This window comes from Hesperophylax consimilis, chromosome 17 (genome assembly GCF_061612785.1).
Source record: "Hesperophylax consimilis isolate HC1 chromosome 17, BYU_Hcon_1.0, whole genome shotgun sequence".
Classification (NCBI taxonomy): Eukaryota; Metazoa; Arthropoda; class Insecta; order Trichoptera; family Limnephilidae; genus Hesperophylax; species Hesperophylax consimilis.
Genome location: NC_142852.1, coordinates 19,130,452 through 19,150,308, shown reverse-complemented (window position 1 = coordinate 19,150,308; position 19,857 = coordinate 19,130,452). Strand labels below are relative to the sequence as shown.

The window sequence follows — 19,857 nt, the reverse complement described above, 5'->3', positions numbered from 1 at the left end:
TTGCACTCGGAACATGATAAAAGTTTTTTTCCACTGTGATTCAGCATGTGGCTCTTTAAATTGCTCTTTTGAGAACATGAATAGTTGCAGTCGGAACAGGAGTAGTTACTATGGGGACATGCGAATAACTTTTCCGAGAGATGCATCTTCAGCTCTGTAGACAAATAAGGTACAATTAGTATAGATGAGCGCAGTAAATTCATAAATATGAGAGGATACTCGAAGAATAGGATAGCACGAATTTTTTTAAATATTACAAGGAAGATCGGTTTTACCTGCTTTCTGGGAAATAGTTTCAATGCGTTTTAAACATTCGTTTTTAGAATCAGGCAGGATTATGTCAATTTCAATATAAGGAAAGCCCACCACATCTTCTTTTCGTGGCGTAAGTTCCGACTTGATGGTTTCAGCCTCCACATAAACGCTACCTGAATAAACAAATCAGTTATGCATTTTTAAAAAACAAAAGCGTATAAAATAATGACTCCAGATGTCCGCTTCAGATCGTCAGATGCATGCTTTAAGAAGGAAAAACCATTTAATCTTGAGCATCTTCTGATGTACGAACATTCATTATGACAGTGACCGATATATAAGTTATAAGAGTGTAGTAATTTAGCAGTTTTCTGCAAATGTACATTTTAAAATAAATATCAAATAAACTTATACGAACAGAACGTAAATATGTCCTGTTAACATGACATTTCTAAACGGACATGGATTCCGAACACCCGAATTAAAAATTCAACATTTTATACGTATGCCATGCAACTTACTGACTGTCCGAGAACTCTCCGCATATTCCTTCTTTAAATCTGAGAGGTCGCAATCAATATCCGTATACGGCATTTCACTTCCGCCTTCTTCCTGGAGCCCTGGTTCCGTCTTGATGGAAACATAGTCTGGATTTAGTAGATCCATGGCACTGCTGTAGTAGCGTTTAAAAACTGGTTTAGGCCAGAACAAACAGAACATAGTTAAAACAGAACTCTGATTTTAATATTTGATTTCACTTGTCGTAGCCAAAACACATATTTGGAAATAATTATATAAATTTTGACTGTATTTCGACCTTGAAGTTATGACAACTGTTGAGAGAATCTTCGTTTATCGTCGGACTCTATATTTATTTACTATGTCTGCCGCCATTCCGTATATTTATTATTTGCGTTTATTTTAAGAAATGCCTTCGAAATACTTATCTTATAATAGAAAGACCTCAAATTGACAGTTTAAATGTTCCGCTGTTGACAAATGAAACGCCAAAAGAATCCCTAACCAAACTGTAATAACGGCCGATACCAAAATGTATAGCGTTAAATGTAAGCATTAGTACTTACCAATTACTATCACAAGGGATGATTACGATACGCGTGTTACACAGTGAGTTTGGAAACAGGATGAAACGGTTGTCGGTGAAGAAAGCACGTGTCGCAAAATATATAATATAAGGGTTATGCATAGACAAGAATGAAGTCAGAGACAATTAATATAATTTCCGTGAACCTGGCATTTCATGGTAAATTTCTTACATTTGCGTTGTGTAGGTACATATTATAAGATTAGCAGATCCTTGACCTGTTGACTATGGGAAATCCAACAAGTATTTAATTTAGGATTTACTTCTGGGCCGGAGCCCAAAACACCTGAAAATCTAAATTGATTTTTAACAATGGAAGGCAATGTCGAATCCCATGAGGAAAGAGTTATCGATATCTTTTTTACGCCTTTATAAAATAAATTCCTTCCTAGATCCCCTACCTTTCGATCCTGTGGCTAAGTTAACATCACTCTAGTCTCCCACTAGGGCGTAGAGTAACAATAATTTTATTTACCTACAGACTTGACGTTTCATCCTTGCTCATACGAATTTAAAGAAATAAACGCAAATAAAGCTATATTTAAGCAGTAACAAGTGCAGAATATATAGAATATATTTATTAAATAGTTATACATATCGAAATAGTTTATCGTAAATATCTAGAACCTCAATAAAAACGGGTTGTTTTAGTTTAAAAAAATGAATCCACATCAATTTATGTATTCTGCGAAGGAGGCAATTGATGATTTATTGAATTGTGTTCAAGATAAAGTGAATAAATTTAACAAAGAACAAATTTACTTGATTACAACGAAAACAAGTGCTATATTAAACTGGATGGGACATCTAACTTTTCAGTTATCTGAAGCAAGGGAAAAAAAATCGAACCAACATTTGGATACGGGAAAGTAGCTGAAAACCAAAACAAAATTTTGAAAAGTGATTACAAATTAATAGTTTCATCGAAAAATGCTGAGGAATCTTCAGAAAATATACAAAATAAAATAAAGAAGAAAATTAACTTAAGTAAGATTGGTGCCAAAGTGATTGGTGTTAATGCAATATCTAAAAATAGAATACTTATTAAATTTTCGACAAGAGTACGATGCGGAAAAAATGAGTAAAGCTATCGGGGACGAGTTCAAAGACATCAGTGCTACAGAAATTAAAAAGAAAAGACCAACTATAATACTTAAGAGCATTGCTAATGACGGATGATATTAAACAAGATATAATCGAACAGAATGAAGATATCAAGGATATGATGATAGGTAAACCAGAAATTGAGATGACGTTAAAAAAGATGACATACTTCTGTCAGGTGTCTTCAGAAAGAAAATGACAAACCATTGTGTACACACTGTGCTGGTGACCATTCCTACAAAGATTGTGCTAACAAAGGTAAAGAACCTGAAGTGTAAAAATTGTGATAAAAAAAATGAACTGGAATATTGACATCAGGCATTCTGCAAACGATAAAACGAAATGTATTGTATATAAAAAAATGTGCTTATTAGCAAAAAAATAAATATATATTGACTAGAAATTACATTAAACCTGTCCCAAAGTAGAAATAGTGTTATTAGATTTTTTTACATAAATATTCTTATAAAAATTATAAAAGATCGCAAAATAACTAACAAAAATAACATTATGATATTATATTATTTTTTGAATAGTAATATAACGACACCTTCAACAACATTTTATTGTTTACTTAAGCATGCATTTATTCACTGTGTACTATATTTTACATTCATAATTATAAAAACAGCTTTTAAAAAATCTTAAAATATGACAAATATTCTAAAATAACACTAGATGTGAACATACAGTTTAATTTATATTTATTAAGCCTTTATGAAAAAGTACTTGTACCAATTAGCTTCAGATACAATCACTTTTATATTTAAATATTGAAGACAATATTAGTGATTTTTTAAACGAAAATCTGAAACAGAAAAATCAGAAAAGGAAACGGTCACATCTGGGACTCGAACCCAGGACCCTTGTCTTTCCGGGACAATGCTCTACCAACTGCGCTAATGTGACCCTATCCTACTCGGTCACTTTTAACTGTATCATACTTCGAATAAGAACTACCAACATTGTCTTCATTTTCTTCACCGCACATTTTTATGTGACCGTTTCCTTTTCTGATTTTTCTGTTTCAGATTTTCGTTTAAAAAATCACTAATATTGTCTTCAATATTTAAATATTACAATTTGAGTTTTTACTCAATAAAAGTTATTCCGAAAAATAATAACACTTTTATATTGTTAAGTTAACATTAAATTCTTCAATTTATACTCTAAACACGTCTGTTGTTAAACAAAACAAGAAAATAATTAATTACCACATATATCAGAAATTATAACTGGAGTAAACATATCGAGGAGAAGGATTGTATTTCATTATATGAAAAAATAAAATCTTTAGTTAATAAATTATACAAGAGTAGTTCTAAAACGATAATGAAAAAACCGAAAACACGACCTTAAGCAATAAATGAATGGGTAAGCAGTGAATTTCTATGTCTTATAAATAAAAGGGAAAAACAATATAAAAAATGGAAGGGTACACCAACAAACAAAACATATGAAACACAATACAAAAAATCATGAAACCTTGTCAATAAACTTATAAATAAAGATAAAACTAACTACTATAATAAAAAATTAAAACACTGTTTTAATTATACAAAAAAACCTAGGATGAGATAAATAATATTTTAGGACGTAAACCCAAAAACGATTGTGATGAAACAATAACAAGATATATGTTAAAAGATAGAACTGAGGATTCTGTGTCAAATGATTTTGTGAATTACTTCTGGGATAGCATCAGCAACATGTTACATTAATGCAATCACAAAGCTACTAATATTGTACTGGAAGAACTGCCTCACAGTTTATTTATACCAAGAGCTACTATAACTGATATTGAAAACATTGTTAAAAAAATGAAAAACTCTAAAAGCACAGGTATTGACAATAAAAGAATGTTTGATTTAAAAAGAAATATAAAAACTATTGGGCCAATAATCCTACTCATTTAATCAATAAGATAATAAAACAAGCAAAAATTCCACAAAAATTTAAATGTAGCATTACTAGACCAATATTTAAAGGTGGAAAACACATTGAACTGGGAAATTATTGGCCTATTAGTATACTACCTGCATTAGACAAAAATCTCGACAATTTTTTATCAAATAAATTAAATAATTACATTGAAAAATTCGCTATCTAAGATCCAAATCAATATGGCTTTCAAAGAAAAAAAATACTGAAAAACTACTGCAAGATTTTTCCAATTACATAAATAACATGTTATTGTGTTATTTATCGATAATTTTAAAGCTTTTGACACAATTAACTAAAAAAAACTGCTAGAAACCTTAGACAAAATTGGAATAAGAGGATATTTGTTAAATTTATTTAAAGATTATCTTTGAAATAGAAAAATATGTACCGAAATGAATAATGCTTTTAGTAAAACAAAGAATGTATCTGCAGGAGTTCCACAAGGTTCCATATTGGGACCTACACTATATATAATTTATGTAACTATAATGAAAAAACTTTTCTCTTTTGTTAAACATTTTGTATTCGCAGATGATACGGCATTGGTCATGTCACATAAAGATCTAAAAAATGCATTTGAACTCATGCAAATTGACTTAAATCAACTTTTTAAATGGTCACATGATGCAGGACTATTAATAAATGCTAAAAAAACCAAAGTTATGCATATAAGATCACCTAATGCCAGATTTCAATTTAATCCTAATATTATTTCTCATAATTTTAATTGCATCTATAAAAATATCCCGACTAATTGTAAATGTGAAAGCTTAGAATTAGTTACGGAATATGTCTATATTGGTGTTACAGTAGATTGCTTTTTCAAATGGGACAAACATATTTTTAAAAACCTGTAAAAGACTCGGATCATTTGCTGGCAGAATGTACATTGTACACATTAAATTTTTTCCTATCTTAAAATAATTTATATGTCAATGGCAGAATCTATTATAAGATATGGATTAACCATATGGGGAAATACTACTATGACCAATCTGAAACAAGTCCAAGTTGTACAAAACGCAATTGTAAAATTACTAGTCGTCTCTTATATTTTTAAACAGAGACATAATACACCGTTGCTGAGTGCCAAATTTTTACCTGTTAAGGCTATCCTATGGCAAAAAATCACAAGTCAGTATATATTTACCCCGCAGCATAAAGAAAAATTAGAACATAAATACAGTACTAGATTCACGCGCAATGACGGGATAATAGTTCAGAAATTTAATAATAAATACGGACAGAGAACGTTTAAATAACCTGACACTATAAAGCAATGTAAGTCTATGAATAAGGTTAAATATATGGTGAAAAATTGTCTATCGGAAAAACAATATTTAAGTCTATGAATAAGGTTAAATATATGGTGAAAAATTGGCCATAAGAAATTTTTTTTTAACTTTAATATGTATGAAAAATTATATGAAAAAATATTGATTCTGTTGATATAAGATGTAAATTATAACTTATTAAAATGTATATGTAACTAAACTTTAAGCACCTGTTGACAAGCAAATTCAATTGGCTTAGCAGGACTTGTTTGTTGATATGTATAAACTATTTATTAAATCATTTTTTTTTAAATCTGTAGTAATCATTGAAGCCTTTTTCTTTTCATTTATAACCACATAAATCTAGCTGATGTGATTCAACGTTAATTTTTTCGTATTTCGTACAATTGTCCTTCCTCCATCTTCTTCCTTGTGTTAATTTTTAGTGGTGTTTTAAGTCACTTTAACTACCCCAAATCATGTTACGATATCTTCTCGAAACTTGTCAGGAATCTTGAACCTTTCCGCTCTTTCTCTCTGCGTTGTCTCTGCTAATATAACCCTTCTATTGCAACCCTTTATAGTGATCTACACATTCATGCTCGAGGTTCGAAGGTTGCGCACCCGTTAAAATGTCAAGTTAATAAACCTTGATTTTGGAATGATTCTAGCCAGTCTGTTCACTCGAAGATTCGATCTGAATATTTTCCAGGTCGATGTCATATTAATCACGCTTTCTCCTGTACCCGTTTAGTGATTGGTCTGAATTGGTATAAATTTTACTATACATGTAAAACCCCCAAAAACGAGCGTTAACAAAGTAATAAATAATAAATAAATCATATTACTTACTCCCTTGATTTACGATCGTTTGTCATTTTTACTGCTTTCTCCTTGAAAGAAATGTGCATATAAATCCATATTTTTGATAACATGTTTATGTTCTTCAAAGCATCCAAGAAATGCGAATGATTAATGACGACATAAATAATGATTTATGAGCCTATGAATAATGATGCAATCTATGCAATAAGTTAATTATTATATTTTAAAAAGCCATTAATAAAAAATAAAACAAATTCAAAGAGGAAAAAATCCCTTAGGGCCTATTTCATCTTAGAAATGATGTGTGAAGGATCTTTTTAGGGAAAAGAATGAGAGAATGTTCTGAGAAGGAAAAATGTATGGTCGGTTGGTAGGAATTTGGAGGTCAATGTGTCCAGGAGTGACTCCCATTGCATAGCAAGGCGATGGGTCGAAAGAGACCGGCTGGAGAGGTAACAATGTCTCCCTTAACTAGTCTCTCCCGGTCCAACCCGTAAGAGGTGAACCCGGCAACCCCTGTTCAATCACCAAACCCTGGTAGGGGTGTTGGTTATCCATTACATGGTTTCCTGGAAGATGGTACCCATCCCCACAGTCCAAATTGTGATGAGTGTTAATGTTACATTTTTTCCAAAAGCCACAACTAATTGATTCTTAACCGATGATTTTCAAAAATAAATTCTAATTCTATTTTCGACGCATTTTCACTTGTTCATTTTTTGTCGAATATTTCAAATATTTTAGAAATTTACTTGAATTTTTTTAATGAGAATCTATTATTTTTAAGCAATTATTTTGTATCTTTATTATTTTTGAGTATTAATAAATAGACTAGCTCTCCAGTTAGACCCAACCATATTTCTCTACTAACGGTGTAATTAAATTAGTTTTGTAAATTAGATCTAGAGTATTTCGTGTCCAGGATGAACGCTTGAAGATGAACCAATGATAAATGTTAGTAAGTCTACAGTTATGGTGTTTAAAAGAGAGAGTACGAAAAATGAATGCAATATAGTTGTGAATGATGAATACTTGGAGCAGGTGGATGAGTTTGTGTACTAAGAAAGTATTATGAGAGATCGGAAGGCTGACAGAGATATTGATAAAAGGGTAAATGCAGGAAAGTTCGATAATGCAGGACTGAATGCGGTTGACGCTAACTAAAAATAAAGAAGCGACGTTAGGAGTTCATAATGGAGATGCTCTGAGGAACTAGTCATTAATCCCTTCGGCATCGGGCATAGTTGAGAAACACGCCAAACGCGCGCTTAACAAATGTATACGGTTGAAATCTGTCACATGATAATAGGTAGCTTCTACGACCCGCTCAGCCGAGAAAAGATTTGCCGGCCGCTGTGATTCCTCCCTCCTACAACATGAGTCTCTTCAAGAAATGTATATAGTATGTCTTGTTAGTGTTCAATGAGAGAAGATTTGTATCAAACCATTGTTTCAATGTGTTCATGTTATTATTTGCTTGTTCGTTTACTACATTCCAGTCGATCCCATTCACTATGATAGCTGTTTCGGCATTTGATATTATGTTTGGGTTAAGTGGTAGTTTGAAAATATCGTTGACATAAATTATAAATAGCAGGGGGCCTAGGACTGTGCCTTGCGGTATCCCGAAGTTACTTGTTAGTGGTAGAATAAGTGATTTTTTCATTTGACTACTTGGTATCGTTCAAATAAATAACTTTTTATCCATTTTGGGGCTTTATCGTTTATCCCAACACAATTCAATTTTTTATTAAGTTTATCAAAAAATACTATCGTAAAATATATATATATATATATAATATCATGAAATACTATGGAAAGTAAATACTATCTCTTCAAGACCCATGTGTATTCGTTCCCCTCCTCAAATGACATAGGCCCTGAGGGAAACTATTTTCCTCAGGGACATGTAAAATAATTCAAATAATTTCCACACATTAGTTTAAATTGCCTCGAAAGTTAATTAATGCAAATCTTAGAAGCGTATATGAACCCACTTTCTGACATACAATCGAGCTGAAACTCGGCAGATAGACTCGTCGACGTAAATGCATTCTATAAACATTTGGTGGCAATCACAAACTGACGCGGACATATTTCCAACTCTCTGAAATTGGATGACATTACAGCAGATAATATATGAAATAAATGTCGGTCCTACCCAAAAGGCATTTGGCGAGGTTAGTAGAGTTCTCCACGAACTCCAGTTCCTGTGTAGGAATGTTCAACCCTCAGTCAAATGTTTTTTCTTTTTCTTTTGTACTTGAAAATAGATAGATCATAGTAAAAAAAACTTTTTTTTTTTTTAGTAAAAAATTTCTTATTCTTCTTATTTTCTTATTCTGTGTGTACATATTAATTTTCTTATTTTTTTATCAACTTTAGAGATATGTATCATTTCATTTAAGATTTGTGTACATATTATTTTTTTAATCTTTTTATCAACTTGAGAGAAATGTTCCTTTCATTTAAGATTTGAATCAATATTAATAATTCCGATATGTAATTATGTATAAATTTTTACATATATTTTTTTTTCTAGAACGAGATTGTAAAATTTAGATCATTACATATACGTGTATTGATTAGAATGTTCGTACATTATTACGCGAAATATCTTATTGGAGACCTTCATAATTTGTATTTGCGAACAATTAATTCTACCCAACTTACAAGTTATTGCACTAATACATAATTGTGTACACTTGAAATTAAAATAATATTAAAAATGAATTTGTGGATATTAGCAGCAAACTTTTTTTAAACTGTTGAAACAAAACAAGACAAAGAAATATAAAAAGGTTCAACTGGGAATCGAACCCAGGATATCTTATCGGGATAACGTCTTTAAACACTCGACTATTGGGTCATAATTAATATTCGTCATTTTTGTCGTTCTCATATTTGTAATTCATAATTAACAATATTATCTTGCAACTAAAAACCAAGATTGTACATTCTGCGGTCTAGAAGTGGGAACTTAAGATAACATATTTTTTGGTTGTCCCTCTCTAAACAAATATCCTCTCTTCTATCAAGCCTTATCTAAAATTGCCTCCCCTCCATTCAACATCTCATCTCTTCTAAGTCTGAACTAGACACCAATTTTCATTATAAATTTGAAATTTGCCTATTTAAATAAAACTAAAATTAAAATTCACCTTTCATTTCTCAATAATTTTAAATGATGGCCAAGAACACCCTTGAAGGGTGAAAGCCAGAAATAATGGAAAAAAAGTAATAACTTGTTCTGTTTAATGTTTCATTAAGATTTATTATTTATCTTCTTCTTTAATAATATATTACATTGATAGGTTTAACCTTCAAAATTATTGCAAGTTTTTCTAATAAAATTGTTTTTTTTTTATATTTTTTTCTTTATCTTGAATTTTCTTAATTCGTGCACTTTCAAATATTTGGTTTATTTGTTTTTGGTTATTTCTCTAAAAGATGTTCTGCGTAGTAATAAAATGTAAAAGGCATTTGAATAAATAAATAAATAGGTACATTAAAAATGTCTTCTTATGGGAAGCTGTGTTGAGGGTATTTTTAAAGAAACATCGGAGTGATCCTAGGTCTTGTAGGATGGATGGAACAATGAATCATTTCTGAGCCGAGCTGTTGAATACAAGAACCAGTCGTTAGAAGCGAAGATACATTTGACGGCCTCGCGATTAAATTGTGTTATTTCACAATTTACTCATTTAAAATAATATATAGTTTATTTGCGGCACTTTCCAGAGTGGAAGATACTCTCTGGTGTAAGATCAACATTCACAACTGAAACTTTGTTTGGAATGGCTTCGGTCGTGTTTGGTGACCAGACCTGAATAGCTGAGTACTTGTCCACTTTCCTCTTCCCCATTTCCTTCTTCTCCTCACTACCATCAGCATCACAACATTCCCCAATGGGGTCGCCAAAGACTGACTCGAGACGGTTGGGAGCAGTTGTAAAACTTACAGATTTAAAAAAAACTATAAATGTGCTAATGTAAAAATATTAAAATATAAAATAGACATTATTCTCATGTGACACATTTTATTAGAATTTAAGTGCGCCTGATTGCGCGTGAATTGATAAAGAAATTGAATATAAGGCTAACGTGGTTACATGCAAAATCATTAGTTTCTCATCAACTGTCGAGAAATGTTCAAGGTACTCTTTCTTTTCTCGACAACCGTCGTGGTTGCAGTTTTCGGTAAGTTAATTCAAAATTTTAACTAAATAATCAATCATTTTCGTCGTTTTGTTTTGATTTTTCAAAAGGTTTTATTAAAATTGCCTTGGCAAGAAGTAATGTAGAAAACGTTTATACGACTGTACTGTCCCCATATTATAAAGCATACCAAATTACAATTGAGACAGTCCAACACAAATTTTAAAGGTTCAGGGCCGTATAACGGCCTTCGCGGTGTACGGGTAAAGCTCTCGACTAGCAAGCTGGAGGTCGCGGGTTCATATCCCGACCAAAGTATATGTTATTGGATTATTTTCTGTTATTTCACAAATTGCTCATTTAAATAAAATATATGCTGAATTAAGAAAAAAAGAACTCTCAGTATCACCCTGGTGTAAAAGCATCATTTAGAATTGAAACGATGCTTGAAATAACTTTGCCCGTGTTTGGTGAGCAGATCTGAATAGCCAGGTACTTTCCCACCTTCTTCTTCCGCATCTTCTTCCCTTCAGCCTCATTAAACACCACAATTGGGGATGCCATAGTCTCACTGGCTCCAGACGGCTGGGAGCAGTTGTATGATTTGTGCGACTTCAAAAAACTAAAAATAGGGCTAATGTTAAAAAATATACGTAAAACTACAATGTATGTGCATTTGTAGCTGCACCCACTGCTGACAATGAAATCCAATGGCGTGTGGTCGGAGGCTCAGATGCTAAAGTCGATGAATTTCCCTACATGGCGTCCTTGAGGACAACAGATAACTCACATATATGCGGAGGCTCCATTGTAAACGCACACACCATCCTCACAGCTGCACATTGCGTTGACGGGTAAGCAAACCTTCTTATTTATATATGGACATGTCATATTTTTCGTTCTTATATTTGTATATATTTTATATGTCATATGATCATATTAAAAAAATAAAGTTGCCAAAAATATGGGGAAAAAATAGTTGCAAGATGATATTAGAAAAATCAGGCACACACATCAACAATTATTCTGAGCGCCCGCGCAAGATGTTTCAGGATTTTTATGTGGCGAACTAACTTTCGTGGTATTTTGCTTGAAGAGGAAGCAAGTAGCCAGGAAGAAAGACAAAACACGAAAAAATGATATATGGACGGATGACGAAACTCGTGCTGGCGCTATTGGTGGACGTGGTGGACTCTCTCGCTGCAGCAGCTGGTCCAGTTTCTTCACCACCTAGGATTCTTGCTGCAGAGTTTCCATCTTCTATCTTCGTTGAACGTCACAGCGGTGCTGCCAAGGTCTGGTATCTGTGAGAGGATATTCTGTCAGCGCTTTATTAGCAGCAGACATATACCTGAACGGATGACGAACCTCGTGCTGGCACTGTTAGTGGACGCGGTGGACTCTTTCGCTACAGCAGCTGGTCCAGTTTTTTCACCACCTAGGATTCTTGCTGCAGAGTCTCCATCTTCTATCTTCGTGTCACCTGTTCCTATACTTCATTTTAATTAACTTAACTTCACTTTATTTTTGTAATATTTATATTTTTTTGTAATACCTGCATCAACTGTAAAGCGTCCCTGAGGTAATATCTCACAAAAGCGGCGCAATACAAATGTCCAATAAATAAATAAATCTCCTTAGGTTCTTCACCGATTGCTTTGAAATTTTGACACAACGTTGCATTCAAATACGCGTGTGCTTTTATATACCCATATTATATAGAGGCCATGTTTCAGTGACCTGTGACAGGTAAAAACTGTTTTTTTTCCCAAAACAATCAACATCTGTTGTACTTACAAACACGCGCTGTTTTTTTCTCTATCTCCTCAGACACGCTGAGCCACAGCAACGCGTGGCGGGGTAAAACTAGTATAATGATTTGTTTAAAATTAAGGGTCAATCAATAAAATGTGTAAGTCACCAAATTTGAAAATGTTACAATCTCAGAAACACCGAAGTAGCTTTTTGGAGATTTTTTTACAGTAGCTGCACATAGGAAGACATGAGGAAAATAATTTCCTTAGGAGTCTATGACATCTTTAGGGATGCCGTGTGGATTTCATTTCAAGAAAATATACAGGAGTGTAAAGGTATAAAGATCTCTTTCGAGATTGCCGCCAAGACAATACTCACCCCATGAACCCGCTTCCCCCCCGTGCTAAGTAACCAAACAGAGCGAATTACTTGTGGTGACCTATGGCAGAACGGTTCGCTTGGCGGCTGTGCCCGTAGCCGCCTCCTAAATTGTAAGTTTTTTTTTCTTTTCCAACAGTTTCCGAGCTGATAAATTGAGGATCGTCGTTGGAAGCATATACCTGAACTCCGGAGGTACCAAATACCTGATATCGAAAATCACCATCCACCCCGACTTCTATCAAGGTCATGAATTCGCCAATGATATCGCCATCCTTACCACCAGCGAGCCTATCACCACCAGCACTAGCGTCGGCTTCATCTCTCTGCCTACCAGCTCTACTGGCGCTGGAGTCAAGGTCACGCTAACTGGATGGGGACTAATCGCAGTAAGTATTGCATTATATAGTACATGGATTTGCATTTGAAGGGTCTCGGGAAAAAAGAGCGATATTTAAAAAATGCAAGCTTTTGTATAATAGGATTTCAACGTTTACAATCCACTACGTTAACTAACTAACCAATCTGCCGTTTCCCCGTAGGGGCGGGTAGAGAGGACGGATCGCTAAACAACTCGGTCTTGTCACACATTACTTACTTCATTCACATACATACTCTTCTATTATTCTGACTCTTGACATGGCCCCACTCGAGTATCTGATTCACTTGATCGTGCCTTGTCTTCGCCGGGCTTCCCCAACTTCTTCTAACTTTCAAATTCGTGTCATATATTCTCTATACACTCCTTTCTTCGTTCGTTTGCTCTATATGCCCAAATCTTCTAAGCGCGACTTTTATTTTGTATATGACTTAGGTACAGACTGTAAGGACGTATTATTTCGAAGAATTTGAAAATGCATCGAATTTAAACGTTCATTTTCGGGCTCTAAAAAAGTCCTATTCAAGTTCTGTTATTATCATATTATAGACTAGTTGATTGACAGTACTGAAATAAGAACAGAACTTGATAAAACCTTTCACAGAACTTGAAAACTTTTAAATTTGTCCTTAGTATTATATCGAAATCAGTCCATCCAACTTTACTGCTATTCGCGGGGAGATCGAAAACCTCTGATGAAGATAATGTTAAAATTAACTTTTGCACCGGTGTAATTCCAATTGGTGTAATTCTTAAGCTATTAAACTGCAAGATTATGAACCTCAAATATATTATAAGCAATAATTAGTCGCCCGAAATATCAATACAAATTGAAAATATCTCCCGAGTAAAAATAAGTGCCGCCAACGGGAATTGAACCCGTGCCTTCTGATGTCCGGTCAGGTGCTTTGTATCTACTGAGCTATGTCGGTTTATTTCCAACCCGCCAAATGATTCAATATGTAGGTACTAGTACCTCAATCAACAATTACTGATCATTATATTTTTTCCACCTGTAAACAACCTACTTTATTTTTGTAGGAAAGGCTTTGTTAGTGTTAAATTTCTCACTAGATGGCGTCGAGACATATGATATCTTCATTTATTGGTGAAATATTTTTGACTTGTCAAATGTTATTATTTTTTTTATTGATAAACTAATGTTTATAAGACAAGGTTTTATGCATAGCATAAAGGATAACAAATAATTATAAGCACTAATCATTAAATAAAATAATTATGAACCTCACTTAATTAGTATACATTTTTTATACAACGCGAGGATCTGTTGGAAACTCACAGTATGAAGTCATTTCCAACTAGTATTTGATAATATTAGGTAATGTTTTTTGTTAAATAGATGTGTTTTCAATAATCCTCTTTCTTCCATCACAACTCACAGAGCAAGCAGGTTCCTGCAGACCAACGGGGGGATCTGACCTGGGATCTGATCTGATCTTATCTGATCTGGATCTGGGATCTGACCCTTTTTAGTGTAGATATTTATAATCATTATCTGATTGCTCCGTTGTAAATAAAATTCAGTGTCTTTAATGAGTGTTTCTATTGAGCACACCTGAAAAACTTAACAAACGATTTATTTTATTTTTGGTGTGATGGCTTAAATGTTTTTTTTTTGTAATTTCAGACACCAGAAGCCAACAAACCAATCCCCAACACCCTCCAGAAGATCACCCTTCTCACCATCTCTGATGAAGAATGTAAAAACAAGTCCACTACTGTCATCGCAGACGAGACTAACGTGTGCACACTCACCAAGGTTGGCGAGGGAGCTTGCAAAGTAAGCCATACATCTATATATTCTTTAGATGTTGTATGTAAGGTCTAGAGGCAATAGGACGGATGACCAATACATGTTCAAGTATACAACATCCCATTTATGAGGGGTATTTTTGCAAAACTGACTTTGTCGTTGAAAAATGTCGTTGTCAACGATATTCATAGTATGTAAAAATATCACATTGCGTCTGATATTAACAAAATTTTCAGGCCAAACAAAAAAATAATTAACTGGCAAGATACCTTCTTCATATGTAGATTTCTTTTTACATTTTTACCAGTCATTACCACATCTCATAATTAGCTAACCAGACCCAAGGGAATTATGGTATCCCTGACTATTAGCTATTTTGATCTAGTCTACAGTGGTCATCATCAGGGCATATGGGTAAACGAGGATTGTTGAGGAGTGTCAGATGAAAAAATCGGTATGTCGTCAAAATGTTAATAGATGCCAGATTGTGAATGTTTCGCTTAAGAGGAGGGGGGGGGGGGGGGTCGCTAAATAATAGATACGATTTCCCTACAATATGTCTCATCCTGAAGGGAGAAAAATTCCCCAAGACCTGCGACATTTTAAAATCTTCGGTATATTTTTGTGAATGTCGGCGGTTTTCGAAAATTTGGTCGGTTAAATATATATTTTTTAAGATTTTCACTTACTTTGGTAGATTTTCTGTGAAAATGTGTAATTTTTTGATCACGCAACTTAGTTTGGCATACACCCCTTGCTTTATTCGTATTCATACATTGTTTCATACATACTGTTTGATGCCTGAGGGGTAATTAAAAATGGATTGGTATTAAATTAAAAAAAGAAGGTCAATCCATCGTTATTATCACCAGGAACAAGAGGAGAGAGGAAAAGAAGCCTTCACCTTTGGATGACGTTGGTTTCTAGTAGAGTCTTGTTGGTTTTGCGAACATTCCACATAACTATTACTTCCTTATACAATCACCATTAAGGTTGAAAAAGTATTTTGTTAGCTTGATCGTACCGTGTCTTCTTTAGGCGTCCCCAACTTTATCAATCATTCTCTTTATACTACTATATACGTGAAATATTCTCCTTATACTACATTCTTTGTTCATTCGCTCATGTCCAGACGATAAAATCATCCCTTTCTTAATCATACTCTCTACGCTTTTCACCACATGTCCACCTCAGGGATCTCATTTCCACAGCATTCAGACTACTTTCATCATTCTTCTGCCAGTTCCATGCCTCACTGCCATACTTCAGGATAGGTACCAGCCCTCTATCGTGGACTACTGCTTCGCTTCTTTGGACATTTATTGCTTTAATAGGGTTTCCTGCATTTACCTTTCTTTCAATATCCTTCTCAGCGTTTCCATCTCTCCTAAACATAATTCCAAAATCCATCCACGTTCTCCAATTATTCCTAATTCACAACTATATTGCACACTGTTTTCTTACGCTCTCTTTCAAGCACCATGACTTGAGACTTAATTACACTAGTTTTAAATCACTCTTCATACATACTTGGCTCATCCTAGACACGAGAGAATGAAGATATTCCATGCTGTCAGAAATCAGCGCCGCGTCATCACGCATACTTTCAGATTACTCAATTCCAAGCCCAATCCCATCTCTCCAATTTGTTCAACATACTTCTCAAACAAACAAACTCATTCACCTGCTCCATGTATTCGTCAATCAGTTTCATCAAGTAATTAAACTTCAATGGTTTAATTGATTAAATAGACGTCTCCCAATTTTTATTCCAACATCTTATGTTGTACACTTGTAATATGGTGTATGTTAAAATGTTCTGTATGATACACTGTTTTTACAAAAGAAAATATTTTCATAATCAAGGGAGATTCAGGTGGCCCACTCGCCGATGGAAACGTGTTGGTCGGTATCGTCTCCAGAGGAAAACCTTGCGCCAAGGGTTATCCTGATGTTTACGTCAGGGTCAGCTCTTACCTATCCTGGATTAACAATAACATTCAGTGTTAACAATTCTTCTAATATTTATCACAGCTGACGGTTTCACTTGGGATGCAGACATTTAAATGAAGATATTTTATTTACAGGGTACATATATATTGTCAATAGATGTCTCTTCAAATTTAGTTGATCATTATAAGAATAATATTAGATTCCTCTTTAACCATAGTAACCAGTTTGTTTAATCGTTAAATTAGTAGATTTCTATCAATTGCTTTTTTATTTATTTATTCAAATGCCATAAAATGGCTATTACGATACACTTATAATCGAATTATAAGCGTACAGTTGTAAACAGGGTAATAAAAAGTACACCAGAAGTACATTGATATGATAGAGCAAATCCAGAAGAAATTCCTCACGTATGTCTTTATGCTGACGCATGGAACCTATCCTAGGTTCATGCACCATATCGACTTACTTGAGGAAACTAATTCTGTGAGTCTGGAAACTAGGCGGAAAGCAAGTCTAGCCGTTATGTCTTTCAAAATTTGGAACAATTTTATCGATAGGCCATTCTTCTTGGGATGCTATGATTTATATGTACCAGACCACTACAGCCGAAGTCGATACCATGACTATTCAAAGTACCAAAAGGCAAATCCAACGTCCTGGCAAAGCATAGCATGACGAGGGGAGTGGTGCTGTTGAAAGAACTAGCAAAGAATTTGGATGCAAGTGACTGTTCTCTAAATGACCTAAAACAATTATTGAAGAGTCACTTAGCTAAATGCTTATATGATATAAAATTGTACTGTAACTGGAATTAATGTTCTGTTGTTCAATAAAAAATTAAAAAAATAAAAATAATAGCAATAAATTAAAGAACAATTAACGAGTACACAAAAACACCATTGATTACTATCTGATTTTTGAAGCCTACAAAAAACTGTCTGTGACCGAATCATCCTTGTGTTTTAATTAGAAAGGAAAGTTGAAAATAAATGGGATTTACATTAAAAACAGTGTCTTTATTTAACAAAATGTTTGTAAAGGTAAAATTTTATATAATTTGTGTATTTCTTGTAGTTCGCTCATTTATTACAAATTCCAAACCAGATTTTTTTAATAAACAACACTATTATTGGCGATTGTACAATATAAGGTATTCCCGACCAGAATAACTGCGATAAATTAATAAATGCATCTGCTTTCTACATAAAAAAAATAATACGCAGTAATTGTTGATTGAAGTACTAGTACATATTGAATTAGTTGGCGGATTGGAAATAAGCCGACGTAGCTTAGTGGTCCAGAGCACCTGACCGGACATCAGAAGGTGCGGGTTCAATTCCCGTCGGTTGAATTTATTTTCAATTTGTTGAATACTTTAGGCGACTAATTATTGCTTATAATAATAGAGGAAGGTGTGAGAATACCTTGCTTTTCAGATCTGGTTTCCAAACACTTCTAAAGATATTTCATATAACGTTTCGGTAATTATTCGGAATCGCTGGACAAGGATTATATCAAATATTTTTAAATAAAACCTTCTGATTTACATTAATTACTGTAAAAGGAATCTGACTGCATTTGGGATATTTTTAATTACGTAAATCGAAAATTCACTTTCGTTGTATAGGATGACAGCTGGAATGATTTCTGTTGTAGGTACTATTTTGGCCAAACTCGAAAAATAAATAAAGATAGGTACTTAGGTATGTTTTATAAAATAGAAAAATTAAAAAAGGTGAGGTTATTATAGGTTAGGTTAGGTAATTATTATAGGTTAGGTTGGTTTATTATCAGAATTTAGGTGAGGTTAGGTTAGATTGGATATTATAAATTAGGTTAGATTTGATTATTTTTATTTTATTTTATTGATTTATTGTGAAAAACAGTATAATCCATTTACATTTCACAAATAACAGTTTATAAATTACAGTTTATAATAAGTAAGTACATCAATACTATCTGATTAACCAGATTTGTTAAATAGTATGCTTATTGCCGTCTTAAATTCTCTTTGGTTCAAATTGAAAATGTCAATCACAGAAGAAATGTGATTTAACAAAGTAGTTATTCTCCCCAAAGGCATGATCATTGGTAGGTTGGTCCTGCCCCTTATTATAGGTTAGGTTGGATTATTATAGGTTAGGTTCGATTATTATAGGTTAGGTTGGATTATTATTAGGATATAGGTTAGGTTAGGTTAGGTTGGATTATTATAGGTTAGGTTAGGTTGGATTATTGTAGGTTAGGTTGGATTATTATTAGGATATAGGTTAGGTTGGATTATTATAGGTTAGGTTAGGTTGGATTATTATCGGTTAGGGTAGGTTAGGTTGGATAATTATAGGTTAGGTTAGGTATGTTGGGTTAGGTTAGGATATAGGTTAGGTTGGATTATTATAGGTTAGGTTAGGTTGGATTATTATAGGTTAGGTTAGGTTGGATTATTATCGGTTAGGGTAGGTTAGGTTGGATAATTATCGGTTAGGTTAGGTATGTTGGGTTAGGTTAGGATATAGGTTAGGTTGGATTATTATAGGTTAGGTTAGGTTGGATTATTATCGTTTAGATTAAATTAGGTTGGATCATTATCGGTTAGGTAACTAGAATTTGAATTCAGAAATGATTCAAATTCTAGCCACTCGTATCAGGAATACCAACAAGAGTAAATGTCAACAACATAAATCATTCCAGCTATCATCCCATACAGCGAAAGTGAATTTTCGATTTACGTAATTAAAAATATCCCAAATGCAGTCAGATTCCTTTTATAGTAATTAAGGTAAATCAGAAGGTTTTATTAAAAAATATTTCGGATAATCCGTGTCCAGCGATTCCGAATATTTACCAACGTTTCAATTCTGAATGGTGGTCTTACACCAGGGCGATACTGAGAGTATCTTCCACACTGGACCGTGCGGAATGTCTACTATAGCCACTCAAGCGATTGGTTG

General features: G+C 33.5%; 2 protein-coding genes across 2 annotated transcripts; one reads left to right on the top strand and one right to left on the bottom strand.

Moving 5' to 3' along the window:
• Positions 1-246: 246 nt before the first annotated feature.
• Positions 247-1,435, bottom strand: LOC149416153 (uncharacterized). Its single transcript, XM_089641640.1, has 3 exons — positions 1,341-1,435; positions 777-947; positions 247-428 (listed from the first exon to the last, which is right to left on the bottom strand). The coding sequence occupies exons 2-3, from the start codon at positions 919-921 to the stop codon at positions 247-249; spliced, it is 327 nt and encodes a 108-aa protein (XP_089497766.1). The 5' UTR covers positions 922-947; positions 1,341-1,435.
• Positions 1,436-2,528: 1,093 nt separating this feature from the next.
• LOC149416152 (chymotrypsin-2-like) lies at positions 2,529-16,960 on the top strand. Its single transcript, XM_089641639.1, has 5 exons — positions 2,529-2,592; positions 11,347-11,518; positions 12,937-13,186; positions 14,825-14,977; positions 16,817-16,960. Exons 1-5 carry the CDS (start codon positions 2,529-2,531, stop codon positions 16,958-16,960), a joined length of 783 nt encoding a protein of 260 aa, XP_089497765.1.
• The last annotated feature ends 2,897 nt before the right edge of the window (positions 16,961-19,857 follow it).

Excerpts from the sequence above, each read along its gene's own strand:
- LOC149416153 (XM_089641640.1), bottom strand. The coding sequence starts at position 921 with ATGGATCTACTAAATCCAGACTATGTTTCCATCAAGACGGAACCAGGG. Across the intron at positions 429-776 it reads GGAGAGTTCTCGGACAGTCA|GTAGCGTTTATGTGGAGGCT; the intron begins GTAAGTTGCATG and ends TTGTTTATTCAG.
- LOC149416152 (XM_089641639.1), top strand. The coding sequence starts at position 2,529 with ATGACGGATGATATTAAACAAGATATAATCGAACAGAATGAAGATATC. Across the intron at positions 11,519-12,936 it reads GCTGCACATTGCGTTGACGG|TTTCCGAGCTGATAAATTGA; the intron begins GTAAGCAAACCT and ends CTTTTCCAACAG. Across the intron at positions 14,978-16,816 it reads TTGGCGAGGGAGCTTGCAAA|GGAGATTCAGGTGGCCCACT; the intron begins GTAAGCCATACA and ends TTCATAATCAAG.